Below are 16227 nucleotides of genomic sequence, written 5' to 3'. Positions count from 1 at the left end.
GTTACCAATTTACTTTCTGGAAATGTATCAGTTTTTCCCCTGGCAATTCTGAGATTGCTTTAGCCAACAATGAGGATATTATTTCAGAAAATAATTGCCAATTTGATAGGTAAGGAAGTGTACTTCATTACGTTAACTTGCATTCTGTGATTATATATTAGACTGGACTTAAAACTGTTTTAGTTTTTATTTGTTTAGAATAAGCAATGCACACTCATTGTTTAACACATAAAGGTACCTTGCAAAAAGCTTTCTCCTGCCTTGCCCACACACTCTGATCCCATTCCTTATCTACCGACACATACACACAGTAAACTGCTTTTATGAGCTCTATGTGCATCTTTTCAGAAATTCATTATGCATTTAAAAGACAATATACATTATTGTCTCTCCCTATTTTTACGCAAAATTTAGTCCTATGTTCTGTCTTTATAACAATGTACCCTAGAGATCTTTCCATATCAGTAAATAGATATTTCCCTCATTCTTTTTAAAAAGCTGCATAGTATTTAAATAGAGATATTTTCTTCCACTATATCTTTTAATTGCTTGTTATTTGTAGATTGAGGGATCTGAATGTGATTTTTAGTGATACATATTTCTTGTATAACTCTTCACACTCACTGCCCATTTCTCTTGATGATACATGTATGTGTCATTTGGGTGTACATCACTGATCTGTTATGTTTACAAATATATTTCTTTTTTTTTTTTTTTTTGCGGTACGCGGGCCTCTCACTCTTGTGGCCTCTCCCGCTGTGGAGCACAGGCTGTGGACGAGCAGGCTCAGCAGCCATGGCTCACGGGCCCAGCCGCTCCGCGGCATGTGGGATCTTCCCAGACCAGGGCACGAACCCACGTCCGCTGCATCAGCAGGTGGACTCTCAACCAGGGAGAAGGGAAGCCACCAGGGAAGCCCTACAAATATATTTCTTATATAGTTAGTTTTGTAGTTAATGTAAGGGTTTCTATCTGTGTGAATAAACATGTGTGAGTGCATATGTGTGATATATGTATGTGTTTTAAGTTCTTAAGTTTTTATGGGGCTAGATATGTTTATATTTTCTTTTGGTATTTCTGCTCTTGAGTCTTCATCCAAGGATTAATTCAGTAATTACTAATATTCCTCAAGTTTAAAAAATTAGGCTTATATTTCACATTTAACTTTAATTCATCAAAAATCTATTTTAACATATGATGTAAAATAAAGTTCTAACTTAATTTGATTGCTCTTGTTTTAGAATGGATCACGTCTAGGATATTTAGGCTAAATTTCAGCTGATTTATGTATCCACAATACACATAGCCTACTGAGAAATTTTATTTTGTGAAACATTCCACTTAGCTAGAATGTTTTACAACGCTTAGGAATCAGATGAGTTGAAACATGCTTCATTCTTCCTTATTCTAAACTCACATTTGAAAATTTGAATTAAATAGTTGTTCTTTTATTAATGTTTATTTTGTGATAATATCCATGAATTTCAATACAGCCATCTTCTTTGTTCTAGAAACAGGTGTCCATTTCCTACCTGCTATTGACTTATATAGAATTATCGGCATCAGGTTCTGTGTACTCTGACTAAATGAAATAATCTGATATTTCTTGTGATTTCTTTCCATCTTTACAATGGCTAAATACTTTTCATTGAAAAATAATTGAGAATTTGTTGCCCCTAAATTATACATTTGAAGGAAATTTGTCCAAATTCAAAAGCAGAAACAAAACACTTGTGTGCTTTTATTTACTGTATACCAATTAAAGGAGTTTGCTTTTTATGAGCTAAGTTATACTGTAGCCCAATGACCTTGAGTGAATTGTGCCCTCCTTCAGCGAATATTGTCCAAGCTGTTACTCATAACCCCAAATGGTAGTGGAGATGACTATGGGCCAGGCTGAGAGGTGGAAAGGCTGAAACCCTGGAGGGGAAGGAAACTGCTGCCTTGGTAACTCTGCAGCTGCCATGATCTCATGGACTTCAACTGGACCTTGTGCCCTAAGCTTTCTATGAGGCTTACATCATCTTTCCAAAATTCTGGGGAAACCATTCATAGACTGTATTTTAAAAGAATAATTATTTAAATACATATTTTAAGCACATCATTTTCCTTTTATAATACAAGTAAAACTGATTGACATTAATATTTGTACTATATAGTTAGAGAAATGAAAATAATTAGGGCTCCAATTTTTCACTCTAATAATTTGGCTCTTTCCTTAACCCAACTATTTTAATTAAAATCTCTTATCATTTAATTTTCCATAATTTCTTTAACTCTCATTATTATTCTCTAATAAATACTATGTAAATGTTGAAATATGTATGGTGATTTGGGAAACTACTAAACCACGCAGTTTAATACATTTGAAATATGAGGATAACCTGCTCATACTGTTGTACTTCTCAGAACTCCTTTACTTAAACCATTAAGAGACACAAGATTTTACTAGTCTATATAAGTAAAATAGAAGTTTATAAAATAAATTTATATTGTTTTATAAACAATTATTGATTATTGTTATTAATCTATTATATAAACAACTAGAAGGTATAATGTTTCAGGTATCATGTCAAGTACCATTCAGTTAAGAAGTTGCTCTCAATCAGTAATCTTTGATGGTTACCTTATAACCCATTAGTGGTTCTTAACCATAGGTGCTTCCCTTAGTAAGTATTTGGAAACATTTTGGTTGTTAAAATGTCATTGGAGTGACGGGCATTTGGTAAGTGGGGACCAGGGAAGCTAAGCATTTTTTCAGTGCATAAGACAATCCCTCATACTGAGAAATTGTTCTCTAAAAGTCAGTTGTGTCCTTGTTGAGACACAGTGTTCTTAATCAAAGCTGTAGTCCTGATAGTTATTTCTTTTAATTGTAAAGACAGTGCTTCCTCCTGATAAAATGATGTATCTTTCAACAAATTCTTATAAAATTACTCTCTCTGTTTGTCTTTCCTGAAAGCTATTATTCTAAAATTCTACTTAGAATGATAACTTTAAACAGGAGGGTGAGACTAGCTTTCAAAATGCTTTCTAAGTCTTAATGCCAAGTCTTTTAAATTAAGTTTTATACAGTTTTTATTAAATTAGTAATATTTTATTCCTGAATTGGGCTCATTAATGTCATCAATCTTCAAACTAGCTTATGATTTTGGTGGCTATAATACTGAAGTAAAGAAAATGCTTGAAATCTATTAAGAGTGTATACTAATATAAAATTTTCTGTTTAAGCAATTCACAAGGAAAAAATTGAGAAAAAAGAAAAACCAGAAACAAAGACAGTGGCAAAAGGTAAATTATACTTTTTACTTTAAAAGATTACATTTTGAGTAACAGGTAGCTGGATGATTGTAAGCATTCACCATTTCCTTTACATAAAATTTAATTTGGCCTTACACTTAAAATTTAATATCTAAAAGAATAATAAAACTGAATACTTAAAATAATAGAGCATCTCCAAATGTGAGAAGAAAATGAAGAGCTTTCCCATATGTGGGGGGCAGAATTTTGGTCCCCATTAACTTCATCCCTTGGTGGCATCCCCTTAGCTAGGTTACATTACATGGTAAAAGGAGTTTGCAGAAGTAGTTAAGGTGGATCTAAAATATGGGGATTATCCTGAATTATCCAGGGCTCAGTGTAATCCCGCGAACCTTTAAAAACATAGAGATGTGGCAGAAGAGAAAGATTTGAAGTGTTAGAAGGACTTGGGCCCTCACTACTGGCTTGAAAATTGAGGGAGGTACATGGAAAGTGTGAGAAGGGAATGAATTCTGCCAACATGTTGAGTAAGTGTGGAAGCCAACTCTTCCCCAGAGTATCCAGTAAGAAATGCAGCCCTGCTGACAACTTGATTTTAGCACTGTGGACCCTAAGCAGAAAACCTATTTGAGCCACATTATGGCAAGACTTTTGAACCGTGGAAACCAGTTTTAGCTGGGTTAAGCAGCTAAATTTGTGGTGGTTACTATAACAAGAGGAAACCAGTGCAACATATCTGGTTTACAGTTTGGATCAGTATTACACCTTGAATTTAATTTTAGAACACTAAAATTAAGGATTTCATTTTCCAAGAAGGATAATGCATCAACCTGATCAATATTTTAAGCATTGAGGGCCTTAACTGTCTTGATAATACACCAAAGAAGAAATCAGTTAGAATATCAACGTAATGTTATAAACTTTGGAAGATTACATCAACTAGTTTTTATTCTAAGTTTGTCTACAAATCGTTTGATGTTAGAAAAATACAGCTTCTCATAGTTCAGTCTTATCTACTAAATTCAAATTGCTTCCTCATATTTTATTTATATATATATATTTTATTGAAGTATAGTTGATTTATAATATTGTATTAGTTTCAGATATACGGCAAAGCAATTCAGTCATAAATATATTTTTCTGATTCTTTTCCATTATAGGTTATTATAAGATATTGACTATAGTTCCCTGTGCTATACTGTAAATCCTTGTTTATCTAGTTTTTATATAGAGAAGTATATCTATTAAATCCATACTCCTAATTTATCCCTCCCCAACTTCCCCTTTAGTAACTATAAGTTTGTTTTCTATGACTGAGTCTGTTTTCTGTTTTATAAATAAGTTCATTTGTATTATTTTTTAGATTCCATATATAAATATGTCATACAATATTTGTCTTTTTAATATTTTTATGTTTTAATTTTAATTTAAAAATTTAATGTTTTTTTATAGAAGTATAGTTGATTTACAATATTATATTAGTTTCAGGTATACAACATAATGATTCAAAATTTTCATAGATTATATTCCATTTAAAATTATTATAAAATATTGGCTATATTCCTGTATTGTATCCATGTACCTTATTTACTTTACATGTAATGGGTTGTACCTCTTACTCCCCTACTCCTATCTTGCCCCTTTTACCTTCACTCTCCCAACTGGTAAACTACTAGCTTGTCCTCTATATCTGTGAGTGCCCCACGTTTTGTGTTTTTAATGTCATGTGTTACATCTTCATGCTTATACCTTAACCATTTATTGCAGTTATAGATGAATTTATGAGTTTTTTGTCTTTTAATCTTTGTACTAGCTTATTTAAGTGGTTGATCCACAGCCTTTACTATACATTTGCCTTTACTAGTGGGATTTTTCTTTTCCTATAGATTATTATTTCTTGTAGCTTTTTCTTTTCCACTTAGAGAAGACCCTTCAACGTTTCTTTTAGGGCCTATTTAGTCTTGATGAACTATTTTAGTTTTTGCTTTTCTGAGAAGTTCTTTATCTTCCTTCAGTTGTAAATGATAGTCTTGCTGGATAGAATATCCTAGGTTGTAGGTTTTTCACTTTCAGCACTTTAAATATATCAGGTCATTCTCTTCCGGCCTGCAAAGTTTCTGCAGAAAAATCATCTGATAGCCTTATAGGGATTCCCTTGTACGACTCTTTGTTTTTTTCTTGCTCTTTTAGAATTCTCTATCTTTAATATTTTCCATTTTAATTATGATATGTTTGGATGTTCATCTTCTTTGGGACCCTCTGTGCTTCCTGTACCTGGATATCTGTTTCCTTCTTCAGGTTCAGGAAATTTTCAGCCATAATGTCCTCAAATACATTTTCGACCCCTTTCTCTCTTCTCCTGGGACCCCTGTGATGTGAACACTGGGTTGTTCAATGTTGTCTCAGAGGTCCCTTAAACTGTTCTCATTTTTTAAATTGTTTTTCTTTTTGCTGTTCTGATTGGGTGATTTCCATTATTTTATTTTCCAGATCTCTTATGCATTCTTCTTTATCACCTAGTCAGCTGTTAATTCCTTCTAGTGTGTTTTTCATTTCAGTTATTATATTCTTCAGTTCTGATTGGTTCTTTTTTATATTTTCTAGTTCCTTGCTAAAATTATCATGGTGTTCATCTATTCTTTTCACTAATTCAGTTAGCATTCTTATTACTAATGCTTTGAACTCTTTATCTGGTAATATTTATCTCTGATTCATTTGATGTTTTTTCAGAGTTTTTTTCTTGTTCCTTCATTTAAAACAAATTCCTCTCTCTTCTCAACTATCTCTATGAAATTAGGTGAAACAGTAACCTATCCCAGTCTTGAAGGGGTGTCTTTATGTGGGAGTGCCCCTATAGTCTGCATGTGCCAAGTGGCTTTGGTGGGAGGGTTGGATCTGACGTGAGCATGAGTCTCATCTTCCCCCATGTTGTGCAGGCAGCTCTCACCATGGTAGGATGTGGAGCTGGAGACGGAGGGTCTAGGGCCAGAGCCAGGTGTGAGCCTGGGCTTCTCCTCTCTTCAGAGGCTAGCACCACCCTATCGGGGACTGGATCAGGTCCCAAGTTGCTGGAGGAGAAGCCCTGATGTTTGGGACCAAGCTGGCTCTGTTCCCTCTAAGAGTGTGCTCTCCCTGCTCTGGGCATTGGCACCTTCAGCACAGAGCGGAGCAGTGCTGCAGCAAGAGGGGCTGGAGTGTGTACTCAGCATTATTCAGGGTGCAGGCTGGGGTGGTCCCAGCACCCCAGTCAGAATTCTGGTCCACTCCCCATCTGCTGCCTCCATAAGTGCCAGGAATGACTGCTGTCACCCAATTAAGATGAGCCAGCTCTATCCTTTATAACCACGCACTCTCCTCAGCTGTGGCAGCCTTTGCCCTAGGGTAGAACTGCACCACAGAGCAAACTTGGCTAGAGTGGGTGCTCAGCTTAGGCTGGGGCATGAGCTGGGGTAGTCGCTGGAAACCGGCTAGAATCTCAGACCGTTCAGTTTGCTTCCTCTGCTTTGTTTCAGGAGTAAGTGAGCATGTGTGTACTCTTCCAGAGCAGAGTCTAGGTTTCTTACAGCCCTGCTGTCAGTCCCACTGGTTTTCAAACCAGCTAAGGTGACTGGTACTCCTGGTGTCGGACCTGAGGACTGCGGTGACTGATATGTGTTTCGAACTGCTCGCTCCCCAGGGGGTAATCTGCAAGCCTAGTTAATACTTCTCCTCTTCTGTGTCCCCTTCTAGAGGTACAGGTCACAACCTAATTGCTTCTCTTCCTACCTGATTTTGTGTGTATCTTTCTTAGAGGCTTGGTTGTAAAAAAAGTCTTTCTGCCAGTCTCCAGTTTGTTTTCAGTGAGAATTGCTCCACATGTAGATGTACTTTTGATGTGTTCATGGGGGCAGGTGAGCTCTGTGTCCTCCTACTTGGCCATTTTATCTCCTGCTCCCTCCTCGTATTTTAAAATATAGGTTTTATGTGATCAGTATATTTTAGAAATCTAGTATATTTTCAAGGCCTAAGCATGTAGATAAAAATTGGAATTTATTTTCAAAATTTAATGTGTTTATGTAAAATAATTAGATATTTGTGGCAGATATATTTTTTACTAAATGTTTCTGTGAGGTAACCAAACATCATTTTATTGAAGTTAAGATGGATGAATTGAAACTTAAAGCTAGTAGGGATGTTAGAGATTATCCCAATTAATCACCTAACTTAACAGATGAAGAACTTCTGGGGAGAGAAAACAATTTGTCCAGATTATAAAGCTAGTATGTAATTGAACTAAGACAAAACCCCAAGTGAGTATAAAACAAGTATTCTTTCCAAAGATAATTAAATAAAGTCCTTCAAGCATCCATTATTCCTTTAACAAATATTTACTTAATACTGTATTAATTATTTCTTTACGTGTAAAAAATTACCACAAATTTAGTGGCTGAAATCAACACACATATATTATCCCACAGTTTCTGTGGGCCAAGAATCTGGACATGGCTCAACTCAGTCTTCTGCTTTACAATGTCTCACAAAACTGAGATCAATGTGTTAGACAGGGCTGCAGTCCCATCTGAAGTCTCAGCTGGGGAAGAACTATTTCCAAGTTCATTTAAATGACTGTTGGCAAGATTCAGTTCCTCAAGGCCTGTTGCATAAGAGTCTCAGTTCTTCCTGGCTTTTGGCAGGAGACCATCCTCATTTCTTGCCACATGAGTCTCACCAATATTGCTGGCTTCATCAAACCCAGCAAGAGCGAATCAGCTAGCAAGAGAGCAAATTAGCTAGCAAGACAGAAATAACAATCCTATGTAAAGTAATCATGGAAGCTACATACTGTGGGTTAGCAGCAAATTCATAAGCCAGCCCATATTCAAGGGGAGAGGATTATACAAGGGTATGAATACCAGAAGGTGGGAATCGTTAAGGGCCATCATGAGTCAGCCCGGCCTGCTGAAAATCACAAATACTTTAATAAGAATATAAGTGAGAGAGGGAGAGGGAGAGAGCGAGAGAGAGAAAGTTAAGCAACTGGTAGTTCCTTAATGAATGAGAGTTGAAATGGGTTATTTCCTAACTCCCAAAATGTATAGTATGTTAGTATGTTTATTGGGTAATGCGGTTTCCCTACTTTAAGACACTTTGATTCTGGTTCAGATGCTAACAGTTATTACTAATTCCAAAGTTGGATCAAATATGCTGATGTCATTCTTTTGGTTAGACCATTTGTTTTCCATTTGATAAAAGTCATAAATTAAGTGTCTTCCTAAACTGAGCCGGGTGATTTGAACATGACAATTCTTTTTGCTTTTTTGTTTCTAAATGAACTCCTAAGTGCAAATGTCACTTAAATTCTTTTTGAGAAAAATCAGGAAAAGTATTTGGTACAAAATTTAAGAACACCTACCCAGTTTGATAAAAATAAATATAAGTTGGGTGTTGCTTTAATTTTATGGTATTTTCCACATTATATCCACACCATTGTTGAGTTCTCACCCATTTTTGTTTAAATGTGAGGCAACATTACCTGTTTCAAAGATGAAGATCACTAAAAATGTCTAAAATAGATAGAGAAAAATTTATTTTTATACCTAAAACCACTGATAAAAATGAATTTGTTTTTTAAAAAAAGAATTTGTTTTAGATGTAGTCTTGTGTTTAAGAAAATTACCTTTTCTCATTTATAAATTACAATGGCACTAAAAGTAGATCTTAATTTCACGTATCTTTAATTTCATAGTACAAAGCTAAGGTTAAATCAACTGCTACCTACAAGAAGTAGCTAGGTGCCATTTAGGGTAACCAAAATAATAAATTTCACATATAAAAAGTATAAGCAAAAAAACAGTTGGCAAATTTTCCAGGTTGTTTCAAGCCCATTTCTAAACACATATTTACATATGTAATCTATATGTCAGTATGTTGTACACATGATCTGAACATAGTGAAACAATTACTGTTTTCTCTTCTTGATTGTTCATTCATAAACATGAACAAAATTGTTCATTCATAAACATTTATTCTTTGTTTTCTCTGAAAAAAGCACTGTGTTAGTTAGACATTATGTTGCTACAAAAATGAATAATATAGTTCCTATCCTCAAGTTGCTCTCAGTATGGTAGGGAAGACAGATATGTGAACAGCCATCTGTAATACAAGATAAGTAGTAGGGAATAACGTGTACCTAAAAAAAAGTTGAGACAAATTTAATCTCGGGTGAAGAAATGATTAATTCCAATGGCAGAGTCATTTGCTGCATATGAATTGAGCACAAAGGGATTTAATATGTGTGTAAAATATGAAAAACATAGACAGTATAGCTTGGTAATATTTGACACGTGGAAAATACATGAGATATTTTTTAAAAAAGAAAGTAGCCTACTGGAGGAAGAAACTTTTGGAAAGATGCTATGAGAGGAGAAATGATGAAGCCAGATATCACAGGGTTTTGTGGTTTTGTTTTGTTTTCATATTTTTTTAATTGGGTATCACAGACTTTTAGTCAGCTCTCCTCAGATAGGAACATTGTCCCACCAATCTTCAGACCACTGGCAGCAGGCTCTGAGCCTAGGTCATGCTAGGCTCTCTGGAGGGGTTTGTTAGGTGAACATATGTGGATTGTATGACTCTGAGGTGCTGTTGGCCATCTCAGAGGAACTTTCTCTCCAAGCAGAAATGAATAAATATTTTGGTGTGGGGTCCTGGAATGATGTTGATTTAAAGTCATTTGCACAGAGCTGATGGTTTCAGTCATAGAAATGTATGTGTCTGCTGTAGGAAGGAGCAGAAAGCAGTAAAGGAAACTTAGAAAAGGTTTAAAGGGAGTAGAAGAAAATCCCCAGTTGATTGTAGTCACAGAAGCCACAAAGATGTTGGAAGTTTGTGGAGTAATTGGGTGATTCTTCTATGAGAGTTTTATGGTCAGTAACTTTGGGAAACAGTGGGTAGCATAATCTCCCTCCTTGAAGATTCTTAATGCACTTTAGCTTTGAGAAATTCCATAGTAAAGAAACCAGTTTAGCTTAAGTGTTTCCCAATTTATTTTGATAGAACTATCCCCTACCCCTAACACAGCATCAAGATTTCCCTGCGAAGTTTAACAGTGCTTTGGGAGGTGTGAGTTCATTCAGTTAAATGCAGTACCACAGGTGATATTGTGGTTTCACAAGCATCAAGCATTAGCATTTTCCTTCTTCTCTTTGCAGGACTTCATGATATTATCTTGTCTTAGGCTCAAAAGTGTACTAAAGTCAAGAGACTTGATTATAATATTTTCATCAAAGTCTTCAACATGAGTCACAATAAAAGCTACCCATTACATGGGCAAATGACGTTAGAGGGTCCAACACTATAGTAGACTTACTATGAAGTCTAGTGATTATCTGTGATTCCATAGAATAATGTCCAATATGCAACTTCTATTATAAACACTTTCCACAAATGTGTACTATATTATTATTGCTTTTTAAAAATAATTGAAAGATTCACAGACTGATTAGTTCACATTCCCAGTTCCCTTCCCCCAATACATGTAATAATATCAGAATAAAATATGAATGTATAGAATATATGTATATGTGTCATAATTCATATATATTCACATATATGCTAATTTATAGCACTTTCTGTTTTCTAGGATATATTTAAGGGCTTTAAAAGTCACCTGAATTATTATTTTTCAATTAAGATAAGCAGGAGCCAACATCTTAATTTTGTTCTCTTTCCATCGCTTTAAAGTCACATCATTAGAGACTGAATGTCTGAGTTATCCCTTAATGGATTTTACTGTTTTGTTTCTATTAGTCATTACCAGTGCAAATAATTTTACATTTGCCTTCATAATAGTTACCTTTAAAAAATATTGTGGGGCTTCCCTGGTGGCACAGTTGTTGAGAGTCCGCTTGCCGATGAAGGGGACACGGGTTCGTGCCCCGGTCCGGGAAGATCCCACATGCCGCGGAGCGGCTGGGCCCGTGAGCCATGGCCGCTGAGCCTGCGCGTCTGGAGCCTGTGCTCCGCAACGGGAGAGGCCACAACAGTGAGAGGCCCGCATACCGCAAAAAAAAAAAAAAAAAAAAAAATATATTGTGTTGACAATTCAGTTTCTTGAATGACTTTTAAGATATTTCAGTTGTGGACAAAAATGATCATATCGTTTTAAAAGGTCTCTTATTGGGCTCTTTGGTATGGACATGGCTTTTCACTGAACATGTCTATATATATACTTCCCTCCAGAATCCAAATGCTTCCTTGTTGATGTACTTAGTTCCTGACTACCTAAAAAGTAATGTTTTCATGTACAAATTAAGAAAGAGTCCAACTTTCAAGTTAGTTACATTTTTTTAGTAATCTAACATGCCACTTCATAAACTATATAAAAATCAAATGTTAGTCACAAGTATTTATGTCAGTGACACTATTTTTTTGTTTTTCTGTTCTCTTTCTTTTAAAAGTGTTCTTAACAACCAATGAAAGATGAAATGCTGCATTGGTTATATATATATATATATATATATATATATATAAAATACTTCACCTTTTCTTTAACTCCATACAGAAGAGAAGAAAGCTAAGACTAGAGAAAAGACTGAAGAAAATATTAAAAAGGAAGTGAAAGGTGCGAAACAGGAGAAGGTGAAGCAAACAGCTGCAAAAGTAAAAGAAGCACAGAAAACATCACCTAAACCCAAAGAGAAGGACAAGAAAGATGCTGCAGTGGTGTCCAAGCATGAACAGAAAGGTAAACATTCAGAGGAGGTGGCCAGAGGTTCTAGGAGAGTATTGGGCAAGAAACAGATGCAGTGAAATTAAAAACTGAAAAAAGACCAAGATCAGACTTTACGTGGGAGTAAAAGACTTGTATAAGTGAATATACCTGAAAGGAAATACAATAATTTGGGAATTAAAATTTATTTATAGAAATACTAAACTGTGTTCACATATCTAAAGATGCATTTTGAAGCATTTTTAAAAGAGGATTTGAGTTAGTATCTGAAGTTATTTAAAGGACACATACTCTGTCCTTTGTGTACTCTTTGAAGAACAGCAATACAAGAAACTGACAGTTCTCAAGGAGTTTATTAAGGGGTGTATGTTCAAATCATATAGAATAAGTATCATAAAAAGTATCCATACATTCCTGTAGCTCTGCAAGAGCATATAATTTAGAATATACATTGAATTATTAAATCCAGTTTGTCCAGTGACTAAATTTATCACCATAGAAAGCTCTGTATCTTACATATTGTGATGCTTTTCAATAAGAGTGATGTCAAACTTAACATCCGTACTTCATAGAAATAGAGCATTTACATGGAGGTGGAATGTAAACCTGATATTCTTTAAAGAAAGGTGCTTGTAAGCATAAAAGGGTGGAGTTTTAAGAGGTCAGCTGAGGGCTGTATTGTCACACATCTCTGGCCTTTGTTGAATCTTTCCTTCCCTAAATCCACTCCTGGTTCCAAGTTCCTACAGTCCTGAGCTTCCCCACACAGAATGTGGGATCTGCTCTGTATAGACTATTCCTATAAATGTTTTTTAGGGGTGTTGCAAAATAAAATTTGCCCTTATTCTGAGAGTTTTAATAATTTTATTTGAGGGCTAAAATTAAGGAATTGTTTCCATAAGATTTGCATTAAAGAAGTTAAAAATATTGTTACTGAGTAAGCTGTTTGGACAGTGAAACTGATAATTTTCCCCACTATAAGGTACAAACAAGATATGAAATTTGCAATCTATACTCTTTTTGTTTAAGATTCTACATACAGGTGAAATTATATGGCATTTGTCTTTGCAATCCACTCTTTTTTTTTTTTTTTTTTTTGCGGTACGCGGGCCTCTCACTGCTGTGGCCTCTCCCGTTGCGGAGCACAGGCTCCGTATGCGCAGGCTCAGCGGCCATGGCTCACGGGCCCAGCCGCTCCGTGGCATGTGGGATCTTCACGGACCGGGGCACGAACCCGTGTCCCCTGCATCGGCAGGCGGACTCTCAACCACCGCGCCACCAGGGAAGCCCTGCAATCCACTCTTGTATATTATCTTTGAATCACTTTTTCCCCTGAATTCACAAGTAATATTTGGAAACATTTATTTATATGAGGGAAAAGGTGTATTTTTTGAAAATGTATTTTAAAAAGGAAAAGAAGGAAGGAAAGAAGAAAGGAAGAGATTTTTTTTGTAGTAGTCCACAAAGATTTTAATTTAATTTTCTTTTATTTTAAAGTAATACTGACATTTAAAGCATATGAGTGATTAAATCTTTGGAGCCCAAAAACCTTTCTTCAATTTTAAAGATGATTATATTGCCTTAAATCAATTAAAAATATTAATTATCATCTCTAACAAAGCTGTATGTTATTTATGCAATAATTTGGGTAGGAAAAATATAGTAAATAAAGAGAAAATATTTTGAATGGACTATTTTATTGTGATAGAAGACAGGAAAATTAATCTTCTGATTCACTTATATGCTTATTTAAAATTATTATCAAGATCCTAAAATACTTTGCATTTTAGATTGCCTTTTAAGAAAGAAAATAATCACACACAAAAGAAAATAATCACATGAAACCAGATTAAACGTACCAAGCATATTTTTATTTTTTGTCCATAAATACAGTATGTAAAAATTCATTCCAGTTATATATGGGAGTACCAAAATACTTATCTAGCAACTAGGAATATGAGTACACTTTTGGATGTTCATTTTTAGTATCTTAGTTATTTGGGGGCCATATTTTATTGATAAAGACACATCACTAAAATATTTCCAAATAATATGTCTGGGTCACATATACTATATTTTATTCCTATCAGTAATCAGTATTGAAGATAGCATTATATTACCTTTCCATTTTCAACCTACTGTTTTCATTTTCATATCAAGAGCTATTTATCTATTAAAAGACATTCAGATATCACTTAGAGTTAAATAAAAGCACAAATGTGATTTTATCAGCTAAACAAATGCATTTGCTAAATTAAGGCTCTCTATTGCGATCTACCATCCATTAGATAAATGTATTATTAGGTAAATAATGAAAATGTTACCTCAAATAGATGATCAGACACATAAATATGTCATTTTAAAAAATTTAAGCTATGATTTAACAGCATTTGTTTATAAAAAACCTAATTGCATTATAGTTTTAACTCAAACATGATAAAGACATAGTGCTTTCTAAATAATCTACTTGTGAGGTGACTTTGATTTTGAGACTCTTGTATTGATGATTTAGTAAAATTGTTGAGTTGGTTCTCCTTTAGGCAAGGGATTATTTATTTGCTTAGCCTAAGTTAGATCTAAAGAATTTGACATTCTTTTCCTATAGATTTCTAATAGTTCTTCTTAAATAAATTGCTTCTATAGGTCTTTTATTCACTGGACACAGATTTTTACATGCAGCAATACACTTATTGGCAATTATTTTATTATATAGTATACATGCATATACATTCATATATGGTTATTTTTAACATTGTATATATAAACACTATTTCTACTAAAGCATCAGGAATAAGATTCATATATTTGTACGTGCCTACTGTAAACTTAAACACACTCTAATATATTACCTAATCTGGTTTTTATGGACCATTCTTAATCTGTTTAAAGTAGGGTAAGAAGGGTCAGCACGATCAAGCATTGCTCTCTGATTTTCTGATGGTCTCTGGCAAATTTGTGGGGAAGGAAAAAAATCAAACCTCCCCACTGCTATGCTCATTCTTTCTTTTCTTCCTTCTTATTTTTTTTAACAACTGTTTGTGGCAAGCAGAGAAATTGTAGCTAATGTGAATCTGCCATAGAGCACCAGACCACATATGCCCCATTCTCATTAGAGGTTTTTTAAAATTTATTTTCTGTTAACATTCTACACCCTGAATGCATTTTCTCTCAGCTGCTACTCCACAGGGAATACCAATAAGGTAGCAGCTGAATGACATCCACCACTGGTCCCTGAGGATCAGGAAGGGGAGAGATGGACAGCATGCGGTATTCCTAGAAAGATGTTCATTAGGGGAAAAAAGTACTAAGAAGTGGTGACGAGATATGAAATTACCTTTTGTGAATTATTGTCACATAACAATGAAAGAATGATAGAACAGTTCAGATTTTCTTTAGGAAAAAAATGTCCTGTTTGAATAATTGAGTTGGATTTAAAGAAGCATTTCTTTAAAATGAATTTTCCAAAATCAGGAAGACTTGGTTTTGCTTTATCCTTAGACAGATGAAGCAGACACACTGGGGACTGCCCAACACATACCTGCCTAGAGTTCTTATACATTGTTAAGGTCAACACACAAGACAGGTGGAAATGGGCATCCTAATTTAAAATATTTAAAAATTCTTAACTTTGGGAATTCCCTGGTGGTCCAGTGGTTAGGACTCCATGCTTCTACTGCAAGAGGCACGGGTACTATCCCTGGTGGGGGAATTAAGATCCTGCATGCCTGTGGTGCAGCCAAAAAAAAAAAAAGAAAATTCTTAACTTTAAATTTTGTAAAAATACTCTCTATCTTCCTATTGATATGTTGGTGCCATTAGAATGCAACTTCACAGCATTATTTAAATATAAAAGGAACCTCCTACGTGGTGTAACTCAATTTTCTAGATTAAAAATATTAACCTTCTTTGAGTTCATAAGAGATTTTCTTTTTTAAATTGGAAACTTGTAGGACTATTGGTGCATTAATTAAACAAATGACTTTGGATCCAGAAAATATTGGTATAAGAAATATAAGCATTTTACTTTGGTAATAATTTGGTAATAGCATCATTACACTCTTAGCATTCAGTTAAAGAAGAATCTCTGAAGCATGAAGATTTTAATTAATTCAATAAACTATTCCACATGTTATGTATATAAACATTCTATCACAGCTTGGGGCAGAGCACAATATTTCATTTTGGGGGATAGTCCAAACCCTTCAAATTTCAAGAAGTCCCTGCATTCTAAACTTCTAAGGTACATACTTTCTCCA

The 16227-nt window shown here is 34.7% G+C and overlaps 1 protein-coding gene across 1 annotated transcript in view; it reads left to right on the top strand.

Moving 5' to 3' along the window:
- Positions 1-16227, top strand: part of TRDN (triadin) — a 313614-nt gene that overhangs the window by 53804 nt on the left and 243583 nt on the right. The window contains exons 7-8 of the mRNA XM_089921672.1: positions 3232-3291; positions 11804-11986. Of these exons, the coding sequence (XP_089777798.1) occupies positions 3232-3291; positions 11804-11986 (243 nt within the window). The remainder of the gene's footprint in view (positions 1-3231; positions 3292-11803; positions 11987-16227) is intronic.

Source organism: Delphinapterus leucas, chromosome 12, assembly GCF_059928025.1.
Source record: "Delphinapterus leucas isolate spDelLeu-1000000601 "Yukka" chromosome 12, BTC_Dleu_Yukka2, whole genome shotgun sequence".
Taxonomy (NCBI): Eukaryota; Metazoa; Chordata; class Mammalia; order Artiodactyla; family Monodontidae; genus Delphinapterus; species Delphinapterus leucas.
This window is presented reverse-complemented; position numbering and strand designations above follow the sequence as displayed.